The sequence below is a fragment of the Zeugodacus cucurbitae genome, chromosome 2, assembly GCF_028554725.1.
Source record: "Zeugodacus cucurbitae isolate PBARC_wt_2022May chromosome 2, idZeuCucr1.2, whole genome shotgun sequence".
In the NCBI taxonomy this organism is placed as follows: domain Eukaryota; kingdom Metazoa; phylum Arthropoda; class Insecta; order Diptera; family Tephritidae; genus Zeugodacus; species Zeugodacus cucurbitae.
In genome coordinates, this window is record NC_071667.1 from 65,187,847 (window position 1) to 65,207,199 (window position 19,353).

General features: G+C 33.6%; 4 protein-coding genes across 10 annotated transcripts; 2 read left to right on the forward strand and 2 right to left on the reverse strand.

Moving 5' to 3' along the window:
* Positions 1-230: 230 nt before the first annotated feature.
* Positions 231-1,486, forward strand: LOC105218111 (low molecular weight phosphotyrosine protein phosphatase 1-like). Its single transcript, XM_011193484.3, has 3 exons — positions 231-395; positions 460-812; positions 874-1,486. The coding sequence occupies exons 1-3, from the start codon at positions 365-367 to the stop codon at positions 964-966; spliced, it is 477 nt and encodes a 158-aa protein (XP_011191786.1). The 5' UTR covers positions 231-364; the 3' UTR covers positions 967-1,486.
* A 2-nt stretch (positions 1,487-1,488) lies between these two features.
* LOC105218105 (uncharacterized) lies at positions 1,489-3,595 on the forward strand. Its single transcript, XM_011193472.3, has 4 exons — positions 1,489-1,630; positions 1,689-1,870; positions 1,943-2,116; positions 2,193-3,595. The coding sequence occupies exons 1-4, from the start codon at positions 1,597-1,599 to the stop codon at positions 2,280-2,282; spliced, it is 480 nt and encodes a 159-aa protein (XP_011191774.1). The 5' UTR covers positions 1,489-1,596; the 3' UTR covers positions 2,283-3,595.
* LOC105218106 (adenosine deaminase 2) lies at positions 2,378-8,816 on the reverse strand. 2 transcript variants are annotated; one of them, XM_011193473.3, is made up of 8 exons: positions 8,672-8,816; positions 4,494-4,586; positions 4,316-4,432; positions 3,677-4,174; positions 3,449-3,618; positions 3,176-3,360; positions 2,973-3,109; positions 2,378-2,909 (listed from the first exon to the last, which is right to left on the reverse strand). In XM_011193473.3, exons 2-8 carry the CDS (start codon positions 4,558-4,560, stop codon positions 2,446-2,448), a joined length of 1,638 nt encoding a protein of 545 aa, XP_011191775.1. In that variant the 5' UTR covers positions 4,561-4,586; positions 8,672-8,816; the 3' UTR covers positions 2,378-2,445. The 2 variants fall into 2 exon arrangements, with proteins under 2 accessions (XP_011191775.1, XP_011191776.1); XM_011193474.3 differs by having other exon boundaries at positions 8,656-8,786.
* Positions 8,817-10,616: 1,800 nt separating this feature from the next.
* On the reverse strand, positions 10,617-16,646 carry LOC105218107 (adenosine deaminase 2). 6 transcript variants are annotated; one of them, XM_054233499.1, is made up of 7 exons: positions 16,493-16,646; positions 12,501-12,596; positions 11,929-12,426; positions 11,676-11,845; positions 11,422-11,603; positions 11,224-11,360; positions 10,617-11,159 (listed from the first exon to the last, which is right to left on the reverse strand). In XM_054233499.1, the coding sequence occupies exons 2-7, from the start codon at positions 12,571-12,573 to the stop codon at positions 10,699-10,701; spliced, it is 1,521 nt and encodes a 506-aa protein (XP_054089474.1). In that variant the 5' UTR covers positions 12,574-12,596; positions 16,493-16,646; the 3' UTR covers positions 10,617-10,698. The 6 variants fall into 6 exon arrangements, with proteins under 6 accessions (XP_054089474.1, XP_054089469.1, XP_054089484.1 ...); XM_054233494.1 differs by lacking the exon at positions 16,493-16,646 and adding an exon at positions 12,880-13,029; XM_054233509.1 differs by lacking the exon at positions 16,493-16,646 and adding an exon at positions 12,949-13,002.
* Between the last annotated feature and the right edge of the window lie 2,707 nt (positions 16,647-19,353).

Genomic DNA, 19,353 nt, shown 5'->3' on the forward strand with positions numbered 1-19,353 from the left:
ATTATCTCGCCTTTATTTGTACATTCTACTTACGTTTTCTTTTCATAATATACCTTTTAAGTATCTATTAAACTATAATATTTAAATAAAAACTAACAATTACTTAAGTTGCTGTCAAGAACCACCAACTGTTTCCGCCACTTCCGTTATTCATATGCGCACACGTTCCACTTCTATCCATATTTTCTTAATGTTAACCTGCTGTTAATGCTACGTAACGTAAGATAACCTCTAGCTTACGTCAAAAACAGCTGTTCCTCTCGTCAGCGAATGTCAAACGTAGCAACAATAAATTAACGCGAGCATATTTGCGAATTTAATATTTTTTAAAGTAGAAACTTATTCAGTAATAAAATACAACAAAATGGTTAAGAAAATACTTATGATTTGCTTAGGCAAGTGTTTATTTGTACAACAACTTCTTCAGTGTTAAAATAATAGTAGCATAATTTATTTCAGGTAATATTTGCCGGTCACCTATTGCCGAGGGTGTTATGATTGAGACAATCGAGCAAGCCGGTGCTTCCGCGGAATGGAAAGTGGATTCAGCAGCTATAGGTGGTTGGCATGTTGGCAATTCACCGGACCATCGTGCAATGAAAATAATGAAGAATCATAATATTGATTACAAGAATAAAGCTCGTCAAATTAAAAAAGATGATTTTCTACAATTCGACTACATTTTCGGTATGGATGACGAAAATATGGACGACCTAAACCGTTTGGCACCAGCGAATTCTAAGGCTAAATTATTATTATTGGGAGACTTCGGTTTGGAGAAAAGTGAACGCATTATTGAGGATCCATACTATGTGAGTAGAAACAGCAACAAAATGTACAAATGTATGTAATTTACTTGCGTTCAATTTCTAGCAACGAGGTGATGCTGGCTTTGAGAAGGCTTATCAGCAGTGTGTTGTTGCCTGTGCGGCGTTTTTGAAAGATGCTACTGCGGGAAAGGTTTAAGGTAAACAAAGCACCCTACCCAAAGTTACTTGTTAAATTAGTGAAATTAAAATATACTATATACTCAAGTTGTGAAACAAAAAATCAGCTGATATAAATAATATATTTAAAGAGCCACGAATACAAGCACAAATGTGAAATAAAATGCATAAATTTTATTTCAAACAAAAATATCAGCGAATATTGCTTTTCTGACAACTTTATATACTGTAAAGGCTGCAATGTGAAACAAAATTTTACAAGGTAAGGCAGCGTGCTTAGTAAAAAAAATATTCCAATTGCACTCTTCGCTTCAGTTTATTTCCATTTCATTCATAATTTTTTTAACATTTCATCATGCTTCATTAACTTAAAAAACAATTAGTACTAAATTTACTTTTTTCGAAAAAATTTAAATATATTTTGTGGCCAAATACCCACTGTATCAACGAAATTTTCTATTTTTATATGTCAAATTTAAGTAAAAAAAAAAACAAACAACGAAAAGCAAAAGTCGCAAAATTTCTTATGTAAGCATTTGTATTCCAATACAAATTAAATAACGTAAATATGCTAGTTAATGTTATATTAAACATTAAAAATTCGCAATCATAGTAGTTTCAATTCAAATTTTATTGAGTTCTACCAAATATGAAGCCTTTAAAGATACTATTCGTTTGCATTGGTAAGTGGAAAGTGAACAAATTTAGAGAATTAATAAACAAATAGATATATATATGTAGGCAATACGTGTCGCTCACCAATGGCGGAGAGCGTCATGAAGCACTGGGTTGAGGAGTATGATCTCAGCTGGAAGATAGATAGTGCTGGCTTGAGAACGTGGAACGTTGGACGTAAACCAGATGAACGCTGCATAAAAGTGCTAGAGGAGAATGGTTTAGCAACGGATCATGTAGGAAGAAAGGTACGGTTGCTTTCCATTACTTCTTATGGTTTTTTTTTTGGTATTTTGTTTTGTTTGATTTTCGTTGCACAGATTTCAATAATGGACTTTTACAATTATGACTACATACTTGCCATGGATGAGCATAATTTGCGCGAACTACAAACGCTCGCTAAAGATCCAAGTCAAGAGAGATGCGCCAAAATCGAGCTGCTCGGAAAGTACATTGAACGCACGGAAGACCAAATCATACGCGATCCATATTTTGTGAGTTCAAAAGCGTTAAATGAATTTTATTAAATATTCAACGCAATAATAATAAAAATAACAATGACATTTACAGTGCAACTCAATCGGTGGTTTCCGTTGCGCTTTTCTGCAAATAACCGAAAGCTGTCAAAATTTCATAGCGGAACACATGTATACGGATTAGCAGTATTGCGAATACTAAAAAAAATAATTGTAAAATTTACTTTAAGGTGTGTGAAAAATGAGATACTCATAAATTTCATGTAAAAAATTGTAAAATGCATGTGCTATAATTTATTCCAGTAAACAAAATGTGTATATATAAATATATTATGTTTATAACTATTTCACACAATTTCACCACGTATAACACGCTCCAAGAAGACATTCCAATCATACTGCAACTGTGCATACGCCGCCTCTTTCTCTGCATCACTCATCGCTGAATATTTTATCGAGTTCCATACCAAACTTTTCAATGTCTTCAAACCCGCATTGCTCGGCGCAAAACTCATAATCGCATAGTAGAAGTCATAGCTCAAACCTTTTGCATGCCAAAAGCCTGGATCATCATTTGAGATCACCATTGGTATATTATCGGACATAAAGTAACCACCAGGATGATTGCGTAAATCCCAAACTAAATTCAAAACCTGATTCGACAGCGGACTAACTTCCAGCGCAATATCACGCTCTTTAACAGCCTTACTGAGTAGCGGATGCTTCATGAGTGAGTAACCATGTCCGATGCGTGTGGTGTTGAGCAGTATGGCATCGACCAAATTCAAATCCACCGATGTGCCGAACCAATCTGTTGGTGAAATATTACGTTTAGTTATATAATTGAGCGTCTGTTTCATGTGCGCATGCTTACTTGTCTCGCCCGCATGAAAGAAATACTTCGCGCTTTGCGGTAGTTCCTGTAGCACAGACACAAATGTTTGCAAGGAATTACCCTGATCCTCCTGTCCTATCAGATCGAAACCAATAATGAAATTTGGATAACGTGCACTGTAAGCAGATTTGGATAACTTTTGATTAAAATGCTGTTCGCAGATAGTTTTATGCGCCACTCACTGGAAGTCTTTGAATGTTTGGAAGGCTTTGAATATTTTAACTTCGTCTGCACCGCGATGCGCCGAATAAATTATTTTCAAACCCAAGAAACCAGGATGTGATTGTTTAAATTCTTCTATTAATGACATAAGCAACTCGACTGCTTCATACTCATTTGCTACCGTGGCGCCGTCGACGCCATAGAGCTGGAATAGTAAAAGTTAAGAAACACCGTTAGTCAAGCTTTATGGAAATATTGATTTTAGCTATATCTGGGCTAGTAGTACAGCTCACCTCCTTAAATTTCATACGCAACTCTGCGTACATTATATTATCCTCGTACATTTCCTCCATCAACTGCCAGTGGAATGTACGAAAAACTGGCTCATACCCGATGGTATCACTCACAGTGTCGAATATCTTTTCGAAACGTCGCCACACCTTATTCTGTTCACTGTACTCAACTGTAAAATGAACAACAACATAAAGTTACAATAAAGTTTCAGCTTTTGAATGACTTACGTTCCGGCAGTCGTGAATACATGCTTAACTTGGACTGCAGAAATTTATCATAGCGCGCCTTGGACAATGTACGATCACGCTCCCCCATTACATCATAATAATTCGTACGACATTCGTGCTTCTTAGCATTCTCACGAAAACTGAGCACAATATTACCACTCGCCGTGTGACATTTCAGCAGACCGGGTGTGTAAGTGAGATTCTTCACCAGCCAATCGATGGAGACCGCCGGTGTGCGATGTACATGCAAAATGGCACCTTTCGGCATGGCCTGTATGAATTTGAATACGTTACTCTGTTCGATGAGCGGTTTGGCTTTGAAGAAGTGCAATGCTGGCGCATGTTCCTGCGGATTTTTCATGCCATGGGTGAGTTCCATCAATTTGTGACGCATGAATATCTGATGCACCTGTAACTCGTTTTCATCGAGTTGCAAATGACCACCGGTGAGTAGCAATTGCTCGGCTTCGATCATTTTTTCACGTTGCTGTGCGTATTCTGTTTAAAGGTTGGAAATATTTAATATTCAAACAACAGTGGCGCTCAAACTGTGAGCAGTTAATATTGATTGAATGAATTTCCGTTTTAATTTTTGGAAATTTAAAGGTATGAGTATTGTATGTATGTGTGCGTACTTACTTAATATGTTCGGCTCGTCGTACAGACGATCTGCTGGCATAGTCTTCTCATACAAAATACCACTCACTTCCGGCTGTGGCGCCATTATCTCTTGTGGTGGTGTGGCAACGCGTGCATCTAAATTTTAAATTTCTCTATAAGAAGTATTTTATATTGGAAATATTTGTATTTAAATTACCGCAAAGCTGAGGAATATGTAACAGTAGTGGTAAACAGAAGAGAACAGCTGGAATTTGTGTTCTCATTTTGGGTTTAGACTAAAGTTGGAGAGCTGTTGAAATTATATATAATAGAAAAGACGAAAAAAGATAAAATAAAAAAAAATAATTAATAATATATATATTTTAATAAAATATAAATTATAATCATATTGCAAAATTATACATCCTATAAATTGTATCAGATAATATATCTCTAAACAGCGTTAAGTCGAATAAATAACAACAACAACTAGAGACTAAACAAAATCCCAATGAAACGTGTAAATGTCAATAAAAAGAAGCTTACGAGCATAAACAATGTTCGATGACCTTTCTGTGTAAAAATCGCCAGAGATAATTACGCTCAAGGCTAAAACAATGAAACAGTTACAATTTTGCAATTCTGGAATTCATTTAAAAATTAAAAAAAAAAAAAACTTAAATGTAATTGCATTTGTATATAGAAATGTTCAGCTGTAATATCTAACCTTGACTAATAGCGAACTCATGTAAAATGTTAACCTTGTGTCCTAAACACTCACACTCAATTAAGAAACTGGTTAATGCACAATATTAAAACCTAAAAAATAGGTTATCAAAAATATTAATTGCCCATACTACAGGCGAGTAATCATTTGCATAAATATTTTTTTTATAAATTCGGAATTTTACCGCAATTGATTGAGTTTCGTTTGGGTGTCGTGCACTCATTAGATGCTCATAACGTCTAAACAACAAGTCAAGACACTCCTCGTCACTCGATACCAATAAATAGAAGCTTGTATTATTACCTTCTATATTTTTTAATGTAGTACGTGTGTTTGAAATGGTTAAGTTGGAAGTAATGAATTAATTTAACGTAAGCGTAAACATTTTTTTTTTTTGAAACAGGTCTGCAAAATCAATAAACATTTAAAATAGATAAGTGTGACAATAGATGTTGTTTTGCTATTAATAGAAGAAGAATTTTACGTCAAGCGATAATAACAATTCGTATGAATTATTATGAATTAAAATTTGTTTTTTTTATTATGTTTGGTGAAGCGCGTTGAAGCTATTTACAAATATATATAAATATATGTTTGTGCTTGAATGAATGACTTAAGAGACATTATTGATATGTTTTATTTATAATAACATAAACAACTTATTTACATATTCTCTTTTGTGTTATTTCCGTTTACAGCATACCATATGACATTACATCATATCGCGTATACGAATATCAAATAGTAGTTGTGATATCGCTGTATTTTTCTATACCCAAAATCATACAAAATCGGCTTTTAAATAAATGCAGATCACATCACATCTTCTTATGTGACATCACATCAAGTATTATACAGTCAAATCACTTAACATCACATCGCGTGAAGTGGTTGTCAATCGACGCACCTAGGCATTTGGGACAATAATATACTATTACTATTACTCTGCGATTAATTTTACATCGCATCATCGCTAAGAAACGTCAAGTTTAAGTATATCACATCGTTCATTACCGAGATCACAAGATATTTGCAAGAAAAGTGCGTTCTCTGACACCACTCCATTTATTAATAGCACCACTTAAATAAAAACGAATCACATTACATCACATCATGCCAATCTACATCACATCGCTTATATCATATTTACAATTCAATGATTTTACATCACATCGCATCATGATAAATCACATCACATCTTAACATGCACATCTATTATGTCAAATAATATCACAACGCATAATAGAATCACACCACATTGTAACAGATTTACAATTTGGACATTTTACATCACATCACAGCTTTGAGAGTCACGTCACCTCACATCATAATACTCAAATGTCATATAATATCAAACCAGATCGCAGCGCTAGGTAAGTTTTCACAACTTTCATTAACTCGAAACATAAAATATGACATCACATTATCTTATGAAATATATCACGTCATATTCAAATTATAGTATAAAAACAACAAATCACATCCTCTTAACTTTTATCACATATTTTCTTTTCAAGCACATCAAATTTATGTAATAACACTTTTACTCTGAAAATCGAACTTAATAAATTACGTCATATGATTATCCTAAAATCAACTGATTTAACATCATATTATTCTTAATGCTCTCTCTCTCTCTCTTGTCATTAATGAATGCTATAACTGTTCTTTTTTTTTCTCTAAAATAATGATTTGTTTTTGTCTTGCTAAGTATACATAGAAAGATGAGGTTTTAGTCTATTTTTTTTTTTGGAGATTTGCATATTATTTGGGGGTATTGTGCTTATTTTTTAGCAAAAGTTCAAGTACAAATGTTTGTGGCGAATAGAATAATACATGTATCTGCATATATTAACGACTAATTGGGTGCTTAAGAGAATCTTATTTATGTATTTACGCAATAAAATACCTACATTACTTGAGGTATTTTTTATTTTTTGAATTACAGTTGAACTTCCCTAACTCGAATCACCATCACAAAATCTTCGAATTTGAGAGACTTCGAGTTATGGAAGATAATTTATGTGAAATTTGACTTCTATTGCCAATTCAAGAGTTCGAATTATGGAGAGCTTTGAATTATAGAAGTTCGAATTATGGAAGTTCAACTGTATTTTATATTTTCATATGTTGAGTTAGTACTTGAGTAAGCTAAAAATCTGTATAAAAATTAAAAAAAAAAATAAAAAGTTAAATATTTTGCGTAATTTAAAAAAAAATCATAATAATGAAATTAAATATTTGTATAACAGCATATTGGTGGTGGTAGCAGAATTGTTGAATAATTTATTATATTAGCACGCGCTTTTATTCAATTTGTTTTACGGTTTAATTATTTTACAGCGTAAAATTACATTTAATGGCAACGAAATGAGGATTTACAAGATGAAAATTATTTTTTTATATGTATAAAGTAGTATACAAATAAATTATGCAATAATTAAAAAAAAATTGTGGATTCACAATAACTTTGGCAGACTTTTTGAGAAAAAATAAATAAAAAAAAACTTTTTGAAAAACAAAGTAAAAATATTTAACTTGTATTTTATGTAAAAATAAAATTAATAATATTTACAAATAACTCTATCTAATAACGTAAATGAAGAAAACTCAATTTACATTTTTTTTCAATTTCAATATTTGTACCTATTTAATTGATGCTATAACATTTTTTAAAGAAATATACAATTGAATAACATAGTATTTTTTTTAAAGAAATACAATATTTTAGCCAGATATTGCTAAAAAAATAAAAAAAAAATATTATTTTTTAAATTTATTTTATTTATTTATTTTTTTTAATTTATTTTTTATTTTTTAATTTTTTTTTATATATTTTTTAATTTTTTTTTATTTTATATTTATATTTTTATATTTATTATTTATTTTATATTTTTTAAGTTTCTTTATTAATTTATTTTATTTTTTAAATTTTATTTTTTAGTATTTCAGTTATGTAAAGCATTTTAAACTATTTTTAGAATCACATTAAGATCTACAATTTTTTTTTTAATTTTATATAAAAGTACTAAAAATATTAATATTTATTTTCAAAGAAAGAAAAATAACTATTATCACCCTTCGGTTCGGTCTCTCGAAATGTATAATCAAGAATAAATTTAGTCGTTTTCTACTTCTTTTCCCCAATTTCTATTTATATTCGATTTTAAACGAAGTCAATGTGAATTCATTCAATAACTTAGAAATTTTACTCAATCAAATACATGTCGCTGCTCTAATCTCGTCTACTACAATTAGAGTATACTTTTAATTCCGGTAAAAAAACAACAACGCTTACACACGTGTTTACAACTGTAATGTGTAATTCCGTGCACGCAATACTCCAATTATTTAATTTATTGTTTTTTTATTAGTTTTTCAAATTTTGTAATACAAATTACACAATTATCAAATAAAATGTAAATGCATTTAAATGCCAATGTTTAACACCCACTAAACGGCGGTTATTTTCGCTGTGTTTGTTGTTGTTGCAATTGCTCGACATTTTCAACGCAGCAACGCACGTTTTTTGTTATTTGTTGCATTTTAATATATAATTAATTTTATTTTTAGTTTTCTGCTTGTTGTTGGTTTTGTTTTTTTATTTTTTTTTTTTTTGTTTCAATTACCAAATAGTAAAAATATTTCTCACCTGTTGCACTACTTACATAAATTAATTAACTAATTACTGGCGGCTGTGCGCGTTGTGTCGCAACTTTCTACACAAAATATAGGTCTGCTGTCGGCGAGGGCCGTTTTTAAACTGAAAGGAAGCACCAGAGGTCTCATTGTTTCGTTTCAATTTAAATCGTTCAGTGGCATACAATACATTAGCAATATTTTGCGCGCTATTCCATAGAATCGATTTGTTGTATATATTTACAAAAACACAATATATATAACATTTGCTGGTGTTTTATTCTTGAATTGTGTTTTTTGCTTTTTCGTTCTGTTCGTAGATCCGCACACTGACAGTAAGACAGACGCACAGAGCCTGTTTACATTTACATATCAACATTGTCGAATTCATGTTCATTCATATGTTAATGTATTTGTATACCTGTGTGTGTGTGTGTGTGTCTCTCTCTGTGTGAACTTGTATAAATGTATGAATGTATAGATTTGTCAAAGCCTTGAGTGCAATATAAATCTTGTTTTTATCAAAACATGCTCCACGCAATAAAAGCTAACAGTAAAATTGTAATTTAAATTCGCTCAAAAAATGTTGACCTCATGTTGCCCTGAAGATTCACTGCGAACATGTGTATAATATAGATATTGGTATACATAATTAAGTTATACTCTATAGATATATGTATAAAAGTTACCGGCCGGCATTTCTGGTAAAGTGATAATTCCCGCTTTTACCAACAGATTTTCGTATCATCATTTCAAAATAGGGATATGAATAGAGTTTCTTCATTATAAATATAAGCTTCCCATATATATTTGGCGCAGGAACCGCTTAGGCGATAATAGGCAGCCATGTGACTTTCCACCTGGTCCTTCCAACGGAGTGGGAGACTTCCTCTGCTTCCACCGCCCAGTACTGCATCGAACACTTTCAAAGCTGGTGTGTTTTCGTCCATTCGAACAACAAGCGTAGCCGCTGTCTTTTTATTCGATGAACTATGTCTATGTCGTCGTATAACACGTATAGCTCATCGTTCCATCGTCTGCGGTATTCGCCGTTACCAATATTCAAAGGACCGTAAGTCTTCCGCAAAACCTTTCTCTCGAAAACCCCAAGTGTCGTCTCATCGGATGTTGTCATCGTCCACGCTTCTTCACCAGATATCAGGACGGGAATAATGAGCGACTTGTAGAGTTTGGTTTTGGTTCGTCGAGAGATGACTTTACTTTTCAATTGCCTACTCAGTCCAAAGTAGCACCTGTTGGCAGGAGTGATTCTGCGTTGGATTTCCCATATGTAATATATAGTATAAATACCGTTATAAACGGAGTATAGATTGTACAACGAATAATTTGTTGTAGTTACACAGAACTTAAATTTTAATATGCTGAGCTGTATTCCATAGTTTCAGTAAAATATACTACTTATTATATCCGAAATATTATTCTAAGATTTTTTTAAATCAACGGTATTAACAAAATCAATTTATGGGGTCCCAATGCATGTATGAACCTTTATGACCCATTTCGGCTCGGGATCCTTTTACTTCAAGCCAAGTATTTCCATCTAATCCATTGAGATAACTCGCTATCCGATGAGTAATCCGTATAAAGTCAATCAGAAAGACGGGGATCATTATATTCCATATGTGCTAGGGGAGAGAAAGAATCTATCCACGTAGATCAACTGCATTTCACATCAATCCACATTATACAAAGTTTCAGATTTTTCATCGCACATTTTTAACCGAATATCCACATAGTGGATGATTTCGTTCCCACTGGTTCGTTTCCAGCTCTGGTAACAAATATATGTATAGGTAAGTAAGAGTGTATGAAAAAATATGTATATAACTGCAATATTTAATTAATTCCAGAGAAATGACCAGCTGGTTTAAACAGCTAATTAAATCAACCAGAGGTTGTATTGCATAGTGTAGCTCTAATAGTTGACCCCTTAGGTACGAAAACTACACCGAATTTACTTAATATTAATGAATTTATTTTTTAAGAAATTCTTATGTTTTCGACTCTATTTAACATTCCACAATAAATTGTTGTATCATACAATCCCTTGTAACACATCGCTGATAAACTGATCCCACGCACGTTCCAAAGTCGCAAATGCATATTCCCTTTCACGTGCTGTCAACACTGAGAAACGAATCGAATTCCACACAAGACCCTTTAGCGTTTTCAAACCCATATGATTTGGCGCCAAACTCATAATGGCATAGTAGAAATCATAGCTCAGTCCCTTGGTGCCCCAAAAGCCGGGATCATCATTACAAATAACCATCGGCAGATCCTGCGAAATGTAAAAGCTACCCGGATGATTACGCAAATCGGCCACCAAATGCAGTATCTGATTCGAAAGTGGGCTCACTTCGATTGCCACATTGCGTTTCTTCACGGCATTCCACAATAGCGGGTGTTTCATTAGCGCAAAGCCGTGACCGATGCGTGTGGTGTTCAATAAGAGCGCATCCAGGAGATTGAAATCAGTGGAGGCGCCATACCAATCTAAATATTTGTTGGAATTAAAGTATGATGTAGAGTTGTAGGTAATGAAATGAGATGAACTCACTTGTTTCGCCTGCATGGAAGAAGAACTTCGCGCTTCTTGGCAGTTCCGCCAACTCTGCGACGAAATTATGCAATGGTTTACCACGATCCTCCTGTCCGACCAAATCGAAACCGATAACAAAATTGGGGTTGTCTTTGCTGAAATATATACGATTAGTAGATGAAATAAATATGATAAAGAATTCGTTTCAAAACTCACTGCAAACTTTTGAACATTTCGAAATTCTCAAATACACGCGTTCGTTCGACATTACGATGCGTTGAAAAGATCGCCTTTATACCCATAAAGTTGGGATGTGCACGACGAAAGTCCTCCACGATGGACAATACCTCACGAAGGGAACGCTCTGGTGAAAAGAGGCGTCCACTGTAGTCATACAGCTGTCACAGAAGAGAGAGAGCGAGAGTGAGAGGAATCACAATGAACTGTTCAGTATGCACATAAGTATTCACCTCCTTGAAATCCATGCGCACCTCCGCATACATTACATTGTCCTCGTACATCTCTTCCAGCATACGCCAGGTGTAGGCACGAAAAGCCGGCAAATAACGCAACACATCGTTTATCGTGCTAAACATATTCTGAAACTTATTCCAGACATGCTTAATTGTTGGATAATCAACTGCGAAATATTAATAGTTCAACTTTATTTCCACAACTATGCGTCGAATGACTAAAACTACAAGGAGACAAGTTCCCACTCACTTTCCGGCGTCGGTGTGTACAAGTTGATCAACTTCTCAAAGCTGCGATCATACGCGGCCGGATTAACTGAACGAACGCGTTCGTCACTCACACGCACATACTGTGTCACACAGCCGTGATCACGTGCCGTCCTACGGAAGCTCAATATACTGACGCCAAAAATGTTGGTACACCGCAGCATACCCGGCATGTAGGAAATATTGCGCACCATCCATTCGGACGAAACGCTTGCCGTGTTGTGCAAATGTAAGATGGCGCCTTTCGGCATGCGCTTGAGGAACTTCAGCACTTTGCTCTTCTCCACGAGCTTTTTGCCCTTGAAGAAATGCAAGCTCGCTGCATTGACATCCGAGTCGTAAAAACCCGCACCCAACTCGTCCATTTTATACCTCATGAATATGTCATTCGCTCGATCCTCCTTGTCATTGAGGTGTATGCGACCGCCGGTGATGAGCAAATCCTCGGCTTGTATGACAGCATTGCGTGCTTCCTCAAAAGCTAGGAAATATATTAAATTGTGAAAAGTTCAAACCGCTAATGAGGGTATATGGATGAAAATAGCTTTAACTTACATACGAAACCGGAATCTGCGTAACTCAATATTTGCAATATGCATGTCAGAACCAACAGGTACGTTGCTGTCATCGTTCAAATGTGTGATGGAGTATCTGAAAAAAAAAACATAAGATTCGATAATTAACGGATATCAACAAACTGGCCTTGGAAAATTAAATTGTATGAAAGCTTAACTGTACTTGAAGGGAGTTCGCCTTTTACCGAATATGATATCGTAATAATCGATAACCGCAATTTGCAAATTAATATGAAAAAAGTCTGTCTTCAAAATTTTAGATATTTTAATTTATTTTTAAGTTTATTTGGACTGTTCCATTACTTATCCATTTCCATTAATTTCAAAGCGAATCAACCCCTCTCCCTTGTACTCTTTACACTTTGCTTTTCAAATAAATCCACGGTTAGAGTGGTCTAAACTGTAGATTTTGGTGGATGATGTTTCACCTTCCCGACGTATTGTCTTCCGATGTTCGTTTCGTTCTAAATTGTTATTATTATTTTAACTATTTGAATTCCAGTTTCCGTTCTTCCATAAAAAATCGATATACTAAGGTTTGATTAAATTACTTGGCCCGTCACAGAATTCAATTACAACAGTCACATCCACAGTACTGAACATTCAATCTATATAATTGTTAAAAATTATATTACAAACAAGTAAGTAAGGGCTAAGTGTGAGTGTAACCGAACATTTCATACTCTCACAATTTATTAATTTAATTATATTAAGAGAACATACATAGAAAACAAAAATCATTATATAATATATAGTAATGGAAACTGCCCATTTTCCTAAATTTCGTTAGAATATTTGACAGATTTACCGATATTTTCAATAAAAAATTAGCCTCAAATTTCGAGTTCCTTATGTTCGATATCTGGAGCCTATATTGTAAAGTAAACGAATCAGTTGGACTTCAAGATTGTGGTAAATGGGAAGTGGGCGTGGTTGTTAACCGATTTTCCCAACTTCAAAGTGCAATATTTGGATGCCCAGGAAATGGGTTGAACCGAAATTTCGTTAAAATCGGTCTAGGAGTTTCATATCTCAGAAATATGTATATATTTGTATAGAAATTTACATAAGTGCAGTCCTTCTCTACCATCCTTACCATGAAATTTAAAGTTTCTGGTTTTCCTTACTTAATTACAAAATTTTTTGTAGTTTTCAACATAAACTTTGTATGGGAGGTAGGCGTGGTTATGCGTTATGGTTATGGGGCGGGACCATGCGAATTTCAACTCTACTCGTCATCCCTATAATTTTGATATATGTATATAACTCCATATCTAACTCTTATAGTTCTAAGGGATACAAACAATCCTTATAAACCATATTACTCTCTTTGCAACATGTTGCGAGAGTATAAAAAAGATAAATTACAAACAAATATTTATAAAAGCATATACCCGGGCAATAATTAACTGAATTATTATTACACTATGATATATACATTACCGATCGTTTTTCATATTTATGGCACTAGTTTAAAACCATTTCCGGATAGTTTATTGATTTCATAAGTTCAAATATACTCTGATATTTGTCAAAGTTTTACTAAAAACTTACTCGAAAGCATTTCCTCGTCTTAAGTTTTGTTGAATCATATTATTTCAATATTTTTAAGTTGTTGGCATAGAGACCACAAGATCACCAGACCAATTTTGCTAATGATGTACTATAGGCCTTCTATAAGGTTACACAAAATTTTTCTTCAGATGAGACACACTATAACTTTATTGGTTCTGTGCACAGATAATAGAATTTTGATTGAAGCTTGAAAACCTCCTACATTATAAAGCACAGTCTATTTTTTACTGTTCTCTAGCAGTACTTTTAATGGTTATAAGTAGCGATCGTAATTTTGATCACACTTTCACGAACTAGTTCACGAAATTTTTGTTTAAGAAGACATATTCAAAAGAATGAATTAACCAGCAACCTTGTAACCCAGTCCTCGAAAGTTTCTCGAAAGAATATTTTTCCCTGGAGATTCCTTAAACTTTAAATATTGTAATGATATTTTCCAGACAAATTATTTAAGATATAATCAAGGGAACATAATCGCGAAGAAAATTAAGGACATTTCATGAAACACTTGTACTCCCATCTCTGTTAATTTCCATTTCAAATCAAAGCATTATCGAAATGATCATAGATCACACATGAAGGATGTATTTTTTTTTATTTTTAATGAAATACAATAGGGTTTTCCAGATTTAATAAAATTGCTTAAAATTATAATATGAATTTAAACGTCACTTCCATCAATAATTGCATACAATTTTCGAGGTTATTTACACATTTAATATTTATTTATTTTTCATATATTATTAAAAATCCGCAATGTTAGAGCAGGAACTTTAGTATTTCTTTTTTATTTTATTTTATTTTATTTTATTTTAAAAATTAAGATATCTTGATGAAACTTGGCACACTTATTTCTTGGCACCATAGGAAGGTTGCTTTCGAAAATGAGCAAAATCGGACCACTTGCACGCCCACAAAATGGCGAAAACCGAAAACACATAAAGTGCCATAACTAAGCCATAAATAAAGCTATGGAAATAAAATTTGGTATGAAGGGGCATATTTGGATATAATTTTTTTGGGGAAGTGGGCGCGGCCCCGTCCCCTACTAAGTTTTTTGTACATATCTCGCAAACCAATTGAGCTATATAAACCAAACTTTCTGCAGTCGTTTTTTTTAACCACTTCCTAATACGGTCCAAAAATGAAATAAATCGGATAATAACCACGCCCACCTCCCATACAAAAGTTAGGTTGAAAATTACTAAAAGTGGGTTAACTCACTAACGAAAAACGTCAGAAACACTAAATTTCCCATAAGAAATGGCAGATGGAAGCTGCACTCAGATTTTTTTACAAAATGGAAAATGGGCGTGGCGTCGCCCACTTATGGGTCAAAAACCATATCTCAGGAACTACTCGACCGATTTCAATGAAACTTGGTTTGTAATAGTTTCCTTGCATCCCAATGATATGTTGTGAAAATAGGCCAAATCGTTTCACAACCACGCCTACTTCCTATATACCAGAGCTTTGAAGACGATCTGAATCGTTTACTTTACAATATATAAAGTAAGCACTAGTGAAAATATCGGTGCACTTCGCCGAAATCGGACCATAGCTTTTTAAGGCCCCATATATCGAACACGAGGACCTCGGTGCTTCTAACCTAATATTATGGTTTCCAACTTTCAATGGACTTTATACAATATATATGCCGAATATGTGGGTCAAATTGTGTTTTATATAATATAAATAAAGTTAAATAAATAAAATGCGAGAGTATAAAATGTTCGGTTACACCCGAACTTAGCCCTTCCTTACTTGTTTTGTTTTGTTTTTTTTTTTATTTTATATTATTTTCTTCGAAAAATATATTCACAAACACATGTAATTGTATATACCGCAAATTATTTCACTTATTTAATGACTAATCATCACTCATTCATACAATAGTTATTACTACACGTCCTTGTCACATTCATTTCAGTTTATTTAATAGCACAAAAAACGTAATTGTCGTTGAAGTAAACAATTATATATCTGATAACTACATTATTAATGATTTGTTATACTATTTTTTCTGCACAAATAATAATAGCTTTGTGGGAGTCACTGTTATGTAGATTAACACTTCGTAAGTCCTTCCAAGTCCTTAAAGTAAAATTTAACACATTCACATGTCTACAAATATCAAGCCAATTGTAAGTAAGCAATTGTGTGCTAACAGTAAACACGAACAGTTGTATAAATATGGTGTGAAAGCACACAAAAGTTGCCAAAACACTCATTAGCAGCGAAAATGCAACAGCACAAATTGACATGATTCTTTTGAAGCACGTTTCGAACACAGAGCCGCGATGACGTACTTATGTTTGAAATCAATTGAAAACGAAATTTTTTTTGAATTTTTTTTTTCTAACAAGCTTTAGTCCTTTGTAAAATTCAAGCACACACCTTTTAAGCCAGCTATGCGAAAGAGGCTTGTGGAGTATTTTCAAAATTTTTTAAATAAAATATTTTTTTTTTTTTAATTAAATAAATCGGAATTCACCAAAAACTACTTTTGCGAAAAAAATCTCCGCCTCTCAACGCGCACAACCGGCAACAACCGTGGATTTTTGGTGTCTATTATATCTGATGTCTAAAACTCCGTGCGAGCCAACATTGACTGAGTTATGTGGCTTGTGGCTGTTGCTCACCCACACTACTACTCCAAAGCAAATACTACACAAAGACACATATGAAAGCCAACTACTTTTTTGCGGCAAACACAAATTCACAGGTGACAGCTCGTCAATTAGTTTACTTAACAGTAACAGCTCGCAATGTTGTTGATGACGCCTCTGTTACTATTATAGTTGTTGTTAAGTATATGTATGTGATTACAACAACAACAGTAGTGACACACGCGCATACGCAGCACCGCAGCCAATGATTACCAAAAATTAGCCGCTTGGTATGGTCAACAGCGCAGGTATGTGAGATGACATGGCGTATGCTGGCAGCACAAGTGAAGAAAGAAAAAAGTAAAAAAAAACAATAATTAACAATAAATGCTGCTGCTCACGTTTTTACGAAAAGGCACACGATTTTGGCAGTTAAAAAAATATTTTTTATTTTTTTTTGTGTTTTAATTTTTTTTTTTTTTTTTTTTTTTTTTATTTACTTATTATTTTTGTTGTAAACCGATCATCGCGAAATTCTTAACTCTCCTCATAATCACTATATTAACACAAAATTTCTATGTCTGTGTGTGTGTTTGCAATAATTGTTCACCAACACCATTCGGCGCCAACACATCAGTAACACATCAAGCATGCGTACACTCACCTCTCTTGCTCAAGCTTTCTCACAATTTTAAATTATTAGAATTTTAAGTGTTTTTTGTTGTTATTGTTTTGTTTGCTACTTTTTTTTTGCTGTACCGTTGCCTTTTTTGCATGCCATTAAAAATAGCGTACAAATGTATTGTAATCATATATCAAAATTATTATTCACACACCCACAAGTATGCTTGCTTTATAAAATCATTCTTATTCAACACTTGTCCACGGTTTGTTGACTCCTCTCATGAGCATTTTGTGCTTGAAATTAGTAACAAATTCATTTGCCCAGCTAATGTGCGAATCTTTTAATTGGATTTTTCTTTCGTCTGTAGTTTGCTGAAGTTTGAAATTGTTGTTTTGTTTATTACATAGTTAACTTTTTGTTTTAAATAAGCATTAGATGTTGATTAAGTGTTTTGTACTTGAGGAAAATTGATTTAAAATGATTTATAATCACTTGGCAATTTTGGAAATTTTTTTGTATTTATTTTTTGAAGAACAATAATGAAGAACCAATTAGGTCTTAGTTATGCTGTGTGTGATATTGTTTCAAAGAAACCTCATTTCTGTAGCGATCTTTCAACTTTTAGCAACGATTTTTATAGTATGATTCATCTTTTGTATCAAATTAACTCAGTTTCGGTGATTTCTTGGCAGCGATCGTTCTAATGAAGTCTGAGAACAGGAGACGATCACTGGCGTCAGATCATGGCAAATTCTTGAAACAGCAATTTCTTTTTATTCTTCAAATAGTAGCTTATTTTTTTTCAGTATACATTTATTTACTGAATCTGCTCTTTAAAGCCTAACAATAAGTTATAAAAATCTTAAAACTAATTAAAACTAGACAAGCTCAACCAGGTGATAGAGTTGTTTTGGTGAAACGTTGCTCTTTAGTATGCAGGCATATCTCTTCTTTTTAGACGTGATTGATAACAGGATTGTACGAAAGCATTAGCCAATGGGTTTGAGTGATCACGGAGTTTAGATATATATTTCAATCTGCTGTCCTCTACTTCTTTCTTTACCATAGGGATACCAAGATCTTTATGGATATTATCATTGCGCATGTACCATGGTGAGCACGTGATTGTTCTAAGCATTTTCGATTGGAACCTTTGTATTATATCGATATTAGTTGCACAGGTCGTACCCCACAGTTGAATGCCGTACATCCAAATCGGCTTTATGACCACATTGTATAAAAGCACTTTGTTGTCTAGGCTAAGTTTAAAGTTTTTATTTATAAGCCAATTTAAATTTGCAGCTCTTATCTTCATGCTAGTTATTTTACTAGATATATGTTTTCTCCACGTAAGCCTTCTATCTAGGTGAATACCAAGATAGGTAACTTCATTCGCTTGGGACACCAAAATATTGTTCATTTTTACTGCCGGACACATTTTTGGTCTTAGAGAAAATGTAACGTGCTTACACTTTTGTTCATTCACATTTATACGACTTATTTAAATGGATTTTGTTTTTCGAACAATCCAACAACATAATTTATGTTTTTATATTCGTTTCGCAGAAAGTAGATGGAGGGTAGCTACAAAAGTAGACCGATAGGGGCAGCAAACGACGCACATTTTTCCCTCTCTTTTGAGATTTCTTTTGAGTAAAGTTTGCCATTTCATCGTGGAAAGATATACGATCCTACAACAAGTCGATGTTATTAAAATTTACTACCGAAATTCGGAGTCAGTCTTATTTATGGTCGGCTCATTTCTGGCTGAATGACTTCATCAATAAGCAAAATATGCGTCATTGGTCAGGCAGCAATCCACACATACTCTATGAGTCACCATTTCATTCCGAAAAAAATACGGTTTAGTAAGGTTTATGGGCCGTCGGCGTCGTTGTTCCGTACTTCTTCTGTGATGATCAAGACGTTACTGTGAATGGGAATCTCTACCGCTCAATGATAACCGAATATTTTTGGCCCGAATTATATGATAAGGACTTGGACAATAGGTGGTTCCACAAGCC